At 37.5% G+C, this 14,434-nt stretch overlaps 1 protein-coding gene across 2 annotated transcripts in view; it reads left to right on the top strand.

Moving 5' to 3' along the window:
- DOCK1 (dedicator of cytokinesis 1) overlaps positions 1 to 14,434 on the top strand; it is a 311,286-nt gene that overhangs the window by 173,182 nt on the left and 123,670 nt on the right. For both annotated transcript variants that reach the window (XM_010581957.1, XM_010581956.1), the window contains exons 28-29: positions 4,793 to 4,894; positions 11,506 to 11,600. In XM_010581957.1, the coding sequence (XP_010580259.1) occupies positions 4,793 to 4,894; positions 11,506 to 11,600 (197 nt within the window). The remainder of the gene's footprint in view (positions 1 to 4,792; positions 4,895 to 11,505; positions 11,601 to 14,434) is intronic.

Genomic DNA, 14,434 nt, shown 5'->3' with positions numbered 1-14,434 from the left:
GTTTTAACTGGTAGCTAATGGTGAGCTCTGTGCTATGGGGTCATTATATATTCTACAATATAAAGTATTCTTCAGAGCAAGAAATGCCAGAGGATCCTCTGCTTTATCCATGTTGGGTTGCCATAATATCTTTCATAATATTTTGCTTAAGTGAGCAAACTCGTTTGCAGACACGTTGCATTTTACGTTTAGTAAAGAGGTAACTCATCGTGCAGTGCAAGCTCACATGGCAGCCGATACTCCGAACAGCAGTTACCAAAAAGTTGAAATTTGGGGCACTTTAAAGATGGATTTTTATCTTGTGAGTCCGTAAGCAGTGACAATTTCATTCGTGGCTTCTAGGAATGGTAACAGCTAATTTTTATTTCTTAATTTGTTGCTAATATATATAGAGTACATGCTGTAAGCAAAGCTTACTTCATTTTTATATCCTTGCAAACTGTCTGGTAATTGTGAGGGACTTAAACCCTTTTCAACAAAGTAAATTCTATGAAAATGTTCTGAAAGCCAAAATGCAGTGAGAGGTTTGTTCTAATATTTTTGAGTGGTTTTTTGTCCTAATTATTAACTTATTTATTTAGCTGTGTAGTCTTTTAAGGTCATGTAAGGAAAATTTTATTGAAAAGTAAATGCACCTTAAACTATTTTATCTGTTCCTAATCATGGTAATAGGGACATTATAATGAAACATCCCTTAGCTCAGTGTAGTTTTGATTTCTCTTAGATTTTCTCACTATACATAAAGAGCTTAATACTTCCAACTTAGAGATTTCGCTGGAAGAAAATGGACAAGACTATTTAAAATAGGATGTTTTAACCCTGAGGGAGAAAAGCATTGGCATGTATTGTCTCTCCTGCAGGGAATTCTCTTCTCATTCTGAAATTTTTCAGTGTTAGTATTACTTGTGGGGATTATTTGATATTAAAATTTCCCTACCCGTATCTGTTAATGGGCCATTTGAACATGTATTATTTTATCGTAAAGATAATTTAAGAAAATAAGTACTTTCTGAGCATTCACGTGCCTCTTCAACATTTCCTTCAGAACTGTATTTTACAGGAATTAGAAGTAAGTTTACAGTTTGGATTTGCGTGGTCATTTTTTTATACAGAATGTATTTCTGAATAATAATGCATCGTTTCCAAAGAAAAATCAGCCACTTTAGTGTTTTGTTTTGGTTTGTTTTTTTCTTCTAATGTAGCCGAATTAACAGTCCTCCAGCATGGGAGCTAGACCTTGCTTCCCTTACAACAGGCTTGCAGATGTCCTGGATCCCATGATTTTGCTTTGGGAATACGAAATTCCCACTTGCCTCAGTGTACCTGGTTTGAAAACAAGGAATGAATCCAGCGCCTCTGCTTTTGGGCAGGAGAGAAATTAATTGTATTAAACTGCTTATAAAATGCATTAAATGCGCTTCTCTGGTGTGATGTGTAGTAATTCTCTTAGTCACTGTGTGACTACTTCATTTCTGAACTTTGCAAGTAAGGAAGGATGTGAAAGGCTTTCAGTATAAACCTTGACACTATTTTAGTGAATAAATAGCTAATAATTGCCCAGGGCAATGGCAAACCCCCTATGTTGGCCTTGTGGTACTTGCTGTATAAACGTAGGTTTGCAATTACTCCTACAGTTGAAATTGAAATTGATTTTTTAGAGAATTAGATACTTTTTTTCTGTGTATTGCTTGGAGTGATGTGCTGCAGGAGATGACAGTGATCTCTGAATCCAACTAGATGGTATGCTGCAGAAGTTAACAATGATTTCTGAATCCAACTAAAGATTAAAAATCAACTTAAGATTAAAATTTAATAATGTTGTTAGCTATTGCTAAATAGTTAATAGACCATATTAAAAACACCTACAGTACAAATATTGCCTATAAATAATTACAAATTTTTATTAGCATTGTAATTAAGAGCATGCTGGCTGCAAATGATAACCTCACTAAGTGCAAAGAAAATTATGAAAAGTAAGCAGATGACTGGTAGTGTACTTTTTTCTAATATTAAATAGATTTTTCCTGACCAGCAGGGGCTCAAAAGTATTTAGCAGGTGGGGATCTGAAGATAAATGTTGTAGCAGGGTTGTCTGTGTGTGTAATGCAACAGAGCCTTAAAGGAGCAATACTTTGTCAAAGAAAGAGGGGGGTTTGTTACTAAGAGAATTCTAAGGTGAGTACGAGTCAGTGTTTTATGCAGGGAAACAGGAAAAAAATGTCAAGGACCCTGACCCTTTCTGCTTGGCACCACTTTTGGGGCTCAGCATAAGCTGACATGACAACATTTAGCAAGTTTCTGTAATTTTAACTAAAACTTAGACGTGCTACAGGATCCCATCGTATTTATGTTTCATTTGTATTTGCTTAGCTTCTTTATTTATTCTGTATTTTTTTTTCTCCAGCAACCGTTCCAGGTTTTTAACAAGCTTTCATATTTCCACACTTTCATGTGGAAGCAGAGTGTTTAACCACCAGTCATTAAACTTTCATGTGTCCTTTCCGAGTCTCACCATGCTAATTAAGAAGATACTCCTCTGTAATTATCTCTCTCTTCGTTTTCCCTGGCTCATGGGGACAGTCAGAGCAGCCCCCGCCCCCGAATTAGCGCGCTGCTCCAAGGAGAGAGCCGGGCTCCCTTGGCAGGAGCTGGGATGTCGGATCCGAAGGAGACGGCTCGTGTACGAGCAGCCAGAGGAGGGGAGAGAGGTCACCAGTGGCTGCCGAGGAGATGGCACTCACATTCATCCTCTTCTCCAGCTGCTGCTGTATCTAAAAATGAATATTAAAACGCGTTTGAAAGTTTAACAGTTGCTCCACATCCATTTTTTTCCATATACGAGGTTGCCATGATAATTTCCTTAGGTATGAAATTCATCTTTTGGCTGTTGCGGCGTCTATATTAACTTAGGTTGCTCGCCAAACGGGTAGGTAAACACAGAAACACGGCCAAAGCTATTAGCCAGTTATAGAAACTGCTTCGTTAGGAGGAAGCAGAGGCTGCTGCATGTTGACTGCTGGATTACCTGGAAAGGGCTGGATTTGCAAATGAGGGGTTGATGTGTTTATGCGAAGGAAGGTAAAGATACGTTTATGTGTTTGCAAAGCAACAGACTTTACAGATTATTTAGGTGAGTGAGCGTCTGTAAAAAGATACCATAAGCAGAACAATGTTCCTTTTCAGCTCTCCTGAGCATTTCTGAACCATCTACAGAGCCTTATGTGAAGTGCTGGACTGAATTACATCTGCAGCCTAGTCTTAAGCAGCCAATTTAAAAAATTTATAATTCTGACTAGCAATGAAACATCACTTTGATTGATGACATCATTAGCGGAAATAGGACTGAATGTGGGCTATTGAATATTTTCTTGCAGGCATAAGCCCTTTTACAGTGTCTGTTATGCAGGGTGCTTGTTATATGGTGTTTTGACAATTAACATTTTGAGATTTTTGAGATGATCCCATCTTATTTACATTTCATAGTAGTAAACATTATCTTTGTACAGCCACAGCTTCTATTCTTGTCATAGTTTGTTACAAAGTTCTTTTGATGTCATGGAACAGCAGCTCGGGTGGCCTTTCCATTTCATATTCATGCCGTTTGCATATGCCTAAGAGCTCTCGTCAGGTACCTTTGCATCGCGTAGAAAAAATAATGCTCTCACATGGACAAAATCAATTATGTAGGAGTTTAGATCTAAACTCCATTACATAGGAGAAAAGCAAATTCAAGGAGCGCTTATCTGGTGGAGGTTGGGGGATTAGACTGTAAATAAGAGGGCTCATAACACACACAGATAACCTAGTGTCATTTTGCATTTGATCTCAATTACTTGGACTGATGTAGAAATAAATATTTTAAATTGAAAGTAATGCAGATCTTAAAAGTAACAATAAAAACTCTGTGTTATGCCTAGAAAGAATAGAAAATTCCCAAGTGTTCTGCCAGGCTGTGCATGGCATAGAATAACCTTGAAAATGGCACCAAAAGGGAAATTTACAATTTTATCAAACCATATAGAGAATCATTTATTTTCTGAGTAATTCTGCTGATTTTTTCCAACAGTATTCTTCAAGGCGTGGACACTATTACCGTAATCAGTCAACGGGTTTTTAGCACATAGTCAGAGGAGGAGGATGGACAAGCAGAAAAGTCATTTATGGGAGGGGAACTTCTAATAGCTATGGGAGTGGTTTGGAGTTGCTACTACACTACTTTCATGTGCCAGAAGGAAAGACTAAACTTTTTGGGGTCACTTTTTACTTTCTCTGTGGTTTGAGAGAGATATGTTTGGTACTACTATTCTGTTTTTATAGAAGTTACTGGGTTTTAGTTTGTTTTGGTTTTTTTTAAGCCTCCCAGTACCTCAAAGTACCACTCAATGAAATTAAAACTTGGGGTTTAACTGTGATGCTCAATATAATGATTTTTAAGAGACTTCTTCCTTGAGCAGAGTATCGACTTCCCAAATGCAAATCCTGATAGTGTGGTATTTTTAGCAGTAGCGTTTATTACATTCCAAAGCCTTTAATGCCTGAGCAATTTTTATGTGAAGAATATGTTGCAAAATCTTCAGTGAAGATGGTGATAACACCATGAAATTGGAAAAAGAAACTTTTCAAGGTGTTTTTGTTTTCGTGACAGAATTTTGCATATTCATTAATGAATTTAAATGATAGAATTATATCCACTGCGTTACGTGGTGCTCTCTAGCAATATTACATTTTGATAGCAAGTATTATGTTGCCTTATCTTAAATAATTTATTTTGTTGTACTTTTGTTTTTGATAGGGGAGTTTTGTTGCATGCATGACTGCCATTTTAAGGCAAATGGAGGACTATCACTACGCTCATTTAATCAAGACTTTTGGAAAGATGAGGTCAGATGTTGTGGTAAGTTCAACATGTTTCATCTGTCCCTAAAATAGTTTAGCTTGTGTTTGGGTTTTTCCTGCTACTGTTTGTTAAATATGCTTATGAAATGTAAACAAAATGTGTTTGACGTTACAGATTTAAAACAAAAATAATTAATAAAGCTCTATGACTTACACATTTTCGGAATTTGCAAAGGACAAAATTAACCTTCCTGCCACACACAGGAATACAGCTCATTTCTGGCGCCGTTCAATATTTTAAAAAACAGGCACTGAGACAGTGGATTTAAGGCAATTAAAAGAAAGCATTAGGAAACAGTAGTACCGAGCCATTACTAAAAATCTGTTGTGCTTAAGGACAGAAGGGAAAAAAATAAAGCTTTCTTGGGGAAAGGAACTTCCAGTATTAAATCTTCCAGATTTAAACTTCATTTGTTTAAATAGGTTTTACTTACAGATCCACCCACTTTAAATTTATACAAAACATTTTAACCTTAAAGATGCCCTTAGTTGTTAAATAAGCAATAATAATTGAAATTTGTCTTCTCAGAGTCGTTCGGTAGCCTAACTAAGCCAACAACACAACTTAATTAGAGCATAATAGAAGGGAGTTTATAGCTAAGGAGATAACTCTCTAGTGACCTGAAACTATCATTGCCATATGGCAAGTGCATGCTGCAAAGTAGCTACCAAACTTGTTGGCTGAGATCCATCAATTAGCAGATGACCTGAAGCCTGATCAGCTATATTCCATTACCCACTGTGGTGCCGGGGATTCTGTTAGGTCTTCTAGGCAGCTTTCGCCTGTATTTTAATCTTCAAGGTGGCCTTTAGTTAGGTTCCCTTCTTCCTTCCAAACCCAACGTAACAAACCCCAGGGTCTTTTCTTTGTGTAATTTCTTTATGTTTGGACTTGCCCATTTTCCTTTATGTCTTCAATTTTTGTTCTTCTTGCTTCTGTTTATATTCTGCAAGATTTGAGCTCTTTGCCCCATGCTGGTTTTCAGATAAGGTGCTAGAGCCTCCGGTGCTCAGTCTGTTACTATCCGATGTGGCATTACTGAAGTACAAAGCTGATGATTCAAGAAAGTGAAGACCAAGTCCAACTGCAAAGGACCGCAGATGGGTATCACTGTATTGAAAGGGTTGCTTCCCCGTTAGTCTGCTTCGGGATCTCGGAGCACTTACATGGATGGTCACTTGGTTTTCCACTGATAACGAAATGTTCCCAAGCTAAATGCAGCTAGTGGAGTGAAAATAATGGTGTTAGCATACAGAAAAGACATGAGCATTAAGGTTAATCAAGCCAAATATTTCTGTACTTTTAAAGTGATTCAAACCATTTGGCTCTGGAAAAGGCAAACCGATTACAGGGTTTTACATGGAAAAAGGTAAAAGCAGTTTGCTCTTAAAACATGTAATGAAAAAATGCAGAGAGAAAAATACTGGTTAGGAAATCTGTCATTATTCTAATGGCAATAAAAGTTTTTCTTTTGAAGTCTCGCTTTTTTGGTCGAAATTGAAGCGTGGTTCTGTAGGTCAGATCTTTCTTGGTGAAAACAAGGGAGTAATTATGTATTTGAAATTTGGCAGGTGGTCTATTTATAATCGCTTGTTTTAATAGTTTCATTTATGTGCATGCAGTGCACTGGGATGCATGAAGAATCACTTCTTTCTTTTGTCTTGACTCTGTATATTTGTTCCTTTCTGCGTGTTCTTGGGCTGTGTAGCTGAAATTGTTCTGTATTGTTACAATCATATTTTCCAACAGCATGTGTACTTTTTGACTACTTGTTTTCCACTGTTATGTCACTTGACTATTGTTTGTATTAGCAGACATGCTAATCCAAACTTGGTCAGTTGCTGTAATACTTTCTGCATCTTTAATTAAAATGTACCTTTTAAATGTTTTAATATTATTGTTGATTGAATGATAATGTATGTTAAGGGAAAGTAAGCTTGGAAAACATTAAATGGGTAATATGTTAATGGTAGAAAATGCTACCTTAGACTGGAGGTAGAACGGCAGAATGTTGTTAATGCTGTGATAAAAGGAAACTACAGTGAGTAAACGAATTTTTCTTCTCTTTTTTTTTTTTAACCACAAATAAAACTGATCAAGCCATCATTTAAGACAAAAGGATGAAGATATAACCCAGTTTCTCTGTTTAAGAGAAAAGCTTACCTAACCTTTTCAGTGACAACCAAAGCAAGGCGTTACTGTTCTCATACGTATTTCCTCATAGATGAGATTTCACTATTATTTGAAACCCACATCTTGTTCACTGTTTGATGTTTCACCATCAGAATTGATGCCCCATGAAGCTCTCCCAGGAGCGTTGCCTCCTTTATCGTTGTCAGTGCTATGGTTCAAGCTGGCCCATGTTCCTCTCGTAGAGCTTTTGTTTTCTTCTGTCTTCAGTGGTGGGATGCTATTGAACTGTACTGTATGTGTATAGTCCTTGGTACTGTGTGGTTTGAATGTCAAAAAAACCCCTTTCCCTACTTCTTCATTTAACTTTTCATGTTTTTTCCGTTTCTTTTTAGTCCAGTAATTTTTTTGAGCCAGTGCTGTTTGACTCACCCGTTAAAGCTTAGATTCAAAAGTGTTTTCATTTAAACCCAATTTCCTTACATATGGAGGTAGTAACTGCATCCCCTATTACAGGGTTCTCAGTTTAATAGCAAAGGCATAAAGAAGCAGTGATTTAGAACTGAAACTAGATTAATTCAAACAGAAATAAATAGGTTTTTCTTGAAAAAAAATTACAAGAAAAAGGGAGAACTTAAGTGAAGCTGTGGTTGCTTCTTCACCATTGGAGACCCTTAAATCTTTCTTCAGCATGTACTCTTGCTCAACCAGAAGTTATAAACCTGGTGTTGGAACTGCTAGGGGAAACTTTATGGCCTGTGTTATGTAGGTGTCAGTTTTAGATTATTGTAACGGTCTTATTTGGCCTCAAAAATCTTAGAAAAGATGAGGTGGAATGCAATAAAACCAGTCTTGTATCTCTCTGCAGAATATATTGTTTAGGTTCATTAGGGTATTTCTGTTCAAAGACGAATTTCTTACTGTCAAGCCTGCTATCATCCTGAGATGAAACATCATCTGAGAACAGTGATGTTATTTCTGGGACTACCTGATCGCTCTCCTCTTTTTACTTGGTAAAATTTATATTCAGTTGAGACATATGTGGTATTAGTTGACAAAAAAAAAACAAGTTAGTGTTTTGCCACATGGAGTATCTCAGAAGTATTCCTCCCTAAAGGCATTCAAGACAACATCCTGGAGTCAGGGAAGTATGTAAAAAGACAAACTCCATAGGGTGTTGTAGATTACAATTTTCTCCACCTCCAGTTTCTTCTCCCCTTTTAATATTTTGGACTCGGGTTTTAATGCAAGTATGTGCATTGGCGTACATCCTCTGTTGCCAAGCTTTGACTCCACCGTCGATGCAAGCAGGTGATTGCATGGGTTAAGCAGACTCTTCTTTTCGGGATGGGACGTGAGAGTCGCGGGGGATGCCCCGTGGTGGTGGGTCCCCGCAGAGGCAGCCCACCCAGCACCATCCACCCTGGTAGAGAGTGGCCTTTCCAGAGTCAGCCTCGCAGACAGCTCAGCAGAGGTTAAGTTGTTCTCCTGAAAAGCTGTCACGGAGCGTATTTGACTTCTGACTGCTATAGCTCAGGACTTGGCAAAGCTGAAGTTTTCATCAACTTGGCTTAAAGTTTTTTCATATCGAGTTCCTACGTGTTTTAGCTAGTTATTCTTCTTAAGCTTGAGAATTTATTGAAGAACCTCTTCGAAATCCAGGTCATGAAAAATAGAAGTAGTGATACAGGTGTGTCGGGGTGTGATGCTCAGCAGTCCAAGGGAGATGGAATTGTCTAAGCCTCCTCAGTCACTGTCTGCCCAGTTACAGGGCTGAGCTTACTCTGTTTTCTTTCTGTAATTGGATCGGAATTGTGAAGGAGTCCTATCTATTGTGAATTTTGCTTCCTTGGGATATTAAATAGGATTTGTATTTGTAGTTGGAGAGAGACCAGGAGTTGCAGCCCTTGCTCCTTTAGTACAGGTTTTTATCATTTTTTTTAACGTTCAGAACAATTTGTTCTGCTTCTAGGTATACTGAAAATAAGCAGGCTCTACAGCAACACAGCACGAACTGCTAGGTTCCCTCTCTACTCCCACCCCCACCCCCCAAAAAAAGCTGGGTTTTGCTCATAATATAAGGTTAATTCATGTAAACCATTTGCTTTTCTGTAAGAAAGATAAAATGGAAACAAGAGTAATATTATGAATACATAAAATACAGGTAAGCAACAGAAGCTTTTTATTAGATCAATAATTAGCTTAGTTGTTATAGAGCATTATTTAAAGTACCTGTGTGAAAGTAAGGTTATTTAAATGTAAATATCAGTAGATTAAAATGTAGAGCTGAATTAGCACAGTAGGTCAAATAATATGTGGCATGACCTCCAGGGTCAGTAACGAACGCAAATCATCCACAAAATATATGAAAATTCATCCACTCTCACAGGCAGCTTGATCAGCAAAGTGGGCGGAGGCCCAACAGCTGAAACTGGTGACAAACCAAGTGTAAGGTAAAGTTTGCTACAAGAAATCAGGGAAGTCTACATCTGTATTCATAAAGTATTAAGAGGAAAAAAAAAGCCCAGTGAGCTCACATCTGCCCTCCTGGGTAGGTGATGACCCTTCCCATGGTGCCACTTCCACTAACATTTCAATTACTGAGCTGTGAAGCAGCATCGGTAAGAAAATCACCCGATACCTGCAGCTGTAAAAAAGCACGAGCTCGAGTGAAGTACTGTGCAGTGCTTGGGCAGCAAAATAGGCAATGTGATTATTAGAAATTATGTAACTCTTTCACCAAAATACATGAAAAATGAGCAGTAAAGTATGCAGTTTGATCTCTTAAATGAAGACACATTTTACTGAGCTAGTGTGTCTGGATGAATTTTGCCTTATGCAACAGTAACATCTCATTAACCATGAGCAATTCCAAATTTTGTCTCAATCCTGTTAATGTCAAAACATCTTTATTGATGTTGTGTTGCTGGGAATGATTTTGGTAAAATAACAAAGGAGTTATTTTACTAGTACTTTTTTTTTTTTTTTTTGGTTAAAACGTGTCTTTCGTGGCTGCTGATGCTCTCTTGGTCCTCTTTGGCCTGGGTGTCTCCTTGGGTACCAGGAGCTGGGATGCAAAGCATCCCAAAGCAACCCTTGTGCCATGCACACGGCAGAGCTGAGTAGCCTGGAAATTCACGTTGCTTCGTGATCTCGATGTTGTGTCCTCAGGATCTCTGCAGCTCCCTGCTTCCCACCGACTGAATTTCTGAGCCAGGAAAAACATCTTAACAGAACAACGAATCAAAAGATAAAAAGCGACGAAGAGGCTGGCTCTCACACACGACAAAATACTTATAAGAGCAGTAACTTCGTATTTCTTTCTCACTGAAAAGGTTACATAAAAAACAGCCTTAGTTAAAAGTCCAGTGAATGTAACATTTGGGGTTTTTTTTGTAGGTATTTGACATTTTACAGATAGATGAGATAAATACCATTACTGAGAAGCTGTAGCAAAGGAAAAATATGCTAACCTTGGAATAAAAGTTCATTTTTATCTCTGCGTGAAGTAGATCAAGGACTTTCTGCATTAAGTTCTTTTTTCCCCCCTTTATCTTTCTCCAAGCATTTGATATTACTCAAATTGTTAGATAGAGATTATAGATTCCCTAATTGTAGAAGATGATTTACATTGTAAAGTATACGAGGTTTCTGTTCCAAAGAGATGTTTGTTTATATCTGTATAGAAATAAATTGGTTTATGCTACTAAATTAACTTTGTTCTGGGTCAGGTTTTCATGGCAGAAGCAATTACTGCTGCTCCCTTTAGAGAGAGTGTCTCTCCTGGTTTTGGGATGGCCAAACCATTGCTGTCGTCTACCCCAGGTCGGGGTAATGTGCACCACCACCCTTACCTGAATCACAGTTTTGAGCTAGAGCATATTTTTTTTAATAAATAGACAATCTTGATTTCAGGCAAGAGAAAATTTTAGGAGGGTATTCACAAGGGGAAGGAAAACTCATCAACTGACTTCAGGGAGTATTTTTAGTGTAATTGCAAGATGAAAATGAATATCTTGGGTTTTTTTCTCTTTCCATGTACCAGTATGCTTTTAACAACTTCGCAACATATGCCAGGCATTTGTTGCGACGCGTATGCTGCAACACATGCTGCACAAGAAGGGACTGTGAGACTTTGTCTATGGTATAGAAAAGAACTTTTTTTTTTCAGCAGAAACTGCCTTAGGATAACTGGAAAACCAGTGTTTGTTCCTGAGTAATACTGTGGGTAGTTTACGATGTAGGATTACTATTGTTGTCATTTCTGAAAAGTTTAAATAGAATTATTGTAGGATTTATGTACATCATATATAAATATGCCTTAGTAGAATTTATGTATGTTGTGTATGAATAATGGCTTTTTTATGAAGCGGAACAGTAAGACACCTTTTGAATCTAGTCATTAATAACTGACACTATCACTTGTGGTTTTTTGATCTAGAAGAGTGATCTTTTCCAAATATTTTCTCTTCTTTTAGGATTTTCTGATGGAAACATTCATCATGTTCAAGAATCTCATTGGGAAGAACGTCTATCCCTTCGACTGGGTTATAATGAACATGATGCAGAATAAGTAAGTATAAAGGAAAAAGCACTGTAGCTTTCTGAGATGGCTGTTTCATGTTTGATCTGAAACAACAGTGTTGCTTGGAAACAGTAAAACACAATGCAGCAGCTAGGGTGGTGCTTTTTTTTTTTCTTTCTTCTGTGATGCAAATAATTATTTTAAAATTGGCTTTGGAGATTGCAGGGCAGCGTTTTAGTGGCCTGTTTTGGGGCTCTTAGAGTCCTCCACAAATTAAGGGTGGCATCATTCTAAGAACCAAAATTTTGAAACAAACTGTAGATGCAGTAGGGTTCTATACATGTCTTATAATAATTAAATTTATTCCTTTGGGGATAGATTATATGTTTTGCATATGACCTCAAAAACTAGTGGTTATCCTATGCTGACATAGAGTTGTATGTTCTGGAGTATTTTCAGTGGCATTAACAAGAAAGAATTGAAAGGGCATTTTAAACCCAGATTCCATCAGCCTGGTAATGAAGAGACAGGCTGCAAATGTTTCTAGTCCTCTTTTTTTTTTTTTTTTGCTCAATAATTGCAGCTTTATCATTCTTTAGCATTCCTTTGTGCAGTATTTTATGATTGTGACATTTATTAAGTGTGTCAAATGCTTTTATGTGTACCGTGATGAAAGTATAAGGAAAAAGTATTATATTTAGTAGGTGCCTGGAGAATCTCTTCTGTGCTTACTGGTAGCTACCATGGCTATAGTTGTTGGTATTTACTTGTATAAAATCCTGAACCGCAGTTCCTACTCCTTTATAAAAATGCACCATAACTTTAATCTTGGCTTCTGAAGTCTCCTTAATGGCCTAATAAAATCGATTCTTAATAAATATGAGTTAGGAGATTGAGCCATCTTTTGAGTTATACCCATTGGTTATGGATGCACACTGCTGCGTGGCTGCAGCCTGCAAAGCACCTGCTGTTTTAAATGAAGAGCCCTTTGAGATTAGCTGATGAGGAAGATCTAAAGCCCCTTGGGTTTTTTTTTTTTTTTTTTTTTTTTTTTTAAATTTCAAAAGTGGTTTTGGTTCAAGAACTCCAACTGTCTCAAGAGTCGTGTTGCAGGTGCTTTGGAAACCCTCACAGCGTATGTTACCTGGCATCCTTCCGAACAGGAGAACACCCCTCTGCTTTGTGGAATTTTTCAAGAGATCGAAATATAATTGGGAAGGTCTGTGTTTGGACACTAATCAGTCACACGGCAATTACAGTGGTGTGAACAGTATTGCGATGACTGTTCCCCCAAATGTAAAGAAAATTAGTATTCCTTATATTATCTTCACAATACTGCCAAATTGACCCCTCAGTGTTCATTTGGGTGGGGATTTAACCTCTTTTTTTCTTTTTTTTTTTTTTTTTAAACTGCAGAATTATGGTCATAGAAATAAAAGAGCAAAAGTATAGAAAGAGCCTTTCCCTCCCCTCCGTTTTTTCTTTAAAGCACAAAAGTATTCTTACCAGGCAGTTCCTCACTCTGGAATTTGAAGTAATACAGTGTGATGCAGAGATCTGCAGTTAGTGTAGGGGCTTTGATTTTCTGATCCGTACAAATAGTCTTGTCTTTTTCCCATGCTGAGCATTAAGTCCTGAAGAAGCAGAAACGGGATGTGTTGTTAAGATCTTTGATTCTTACTGAATAACCTCAGTACCCATAGAATATTTGAGTAGTAATTAAAGTTGAAAACAAAAACGGTTTTCAAGTCTTTCTGGTGTTGATGAATATCTGCAGAAGTGCTAAAGGGGGTTGTTCATCTCTAATTTACAAGTTCATTTTCATTACACCAGCTTGTTTGTAAATGCTTCTGAATTGATTTGAGTGCTTTTCATTTTTCCTGTTGAAGTTAATGTGGTTTCCAAAACCAGAAAGCTGCATTGTAAAATACCTTTTTGTCCATCTGGTCCATTTATTTTCGCCCCTATAAACTTTTATTGAAGAAAACTAGGACAAATTTAAGAACAAATTCTGTCTTTTAAAGCTACCACGTCCTCTCAATAGAAATAACTCGGAGCCTGCCATTTTGTGTCACTCTTGCAAAGTACTTCTTTCTGCAGATCGAGTATTTCTGTGTTATGAGCCAAATTAAGTGAGCTCATTCTTAAATATATCCAGAATGTTTGTAAGTTCATTTGTTTCCCTCCATGAAATATATCTGGTAGTGTGAAACAAAGGGAAAAAAAATTACCCAGCTGGAAGTTAGACCTCCAAGCCCCCTCTGCGAGCAGCAGAGAGACCAGTCCCTTAGGAGTTATCTCTTCACCTGCACGGCAGAGACAGCCCGGGCAGCTCTTCTCCATGCGATGGTTTGCTTCCACATAGTTAACAGTGGATTAAAAAGTTCTGGCTGAGATAGAGTTGTAGCTACGGGGGAAGAGGGGAAACGGAGAACCGCGTGTGAACGACTGCATTACAGGGAATATTTGCAAATACCTGTTTAGTTAAAATTTAGTACTATGCTTTGAACTTTACTAGTAGGATTCTTATATACATAAATATATCCATGCCCATTAATAGTCAGAGAAATTACTGTTGTTTTGTGTAGTTAGCACGCATGTTTTTGTTACAGTGCGTCAAAACTTCAGGGTACTATCTCCTTCCTATGCCCGCAGTATGCTGTGCCGTGCGCAGGATTACTTCCCATGCTCAGCATGCCTTTGTTTCAATAACACAGATAGTCACGCTGTGTTACCACCTATTGTGCTGAAATGAACACAAAAAATCTTCATATCTAATGAGATAATTGTTACTTTTTTGTTCTTACGTGTGCCACTTAATACTCTATTTACTGACTTCTCTAATTTAATTAAAAATAGCACAAATTGCATTAAGAGTCCAA

The sequence above is a fragment of the Haliaeetus leucocephalus genome, unplaced genomic scaffold, assembly GCF_000737465.1.
Source record: "Haliaeetus leucocephalus isolate CR32 unplaced genomic scaffold, Haliaeetus_leucocephalus-4.0 Scaffold830, whole genome shotgun sequence".
Classification (NCBI taxonomy): Eukaryota; Metazoa; Chordata; class Aves; order Accipitriformes; family Accipitridae; genus Haliaeetus; species Haliaeetus leucocephalus.
This window is presented reverse-complemented; position numbering and strand designations above follow the sequence as displayed.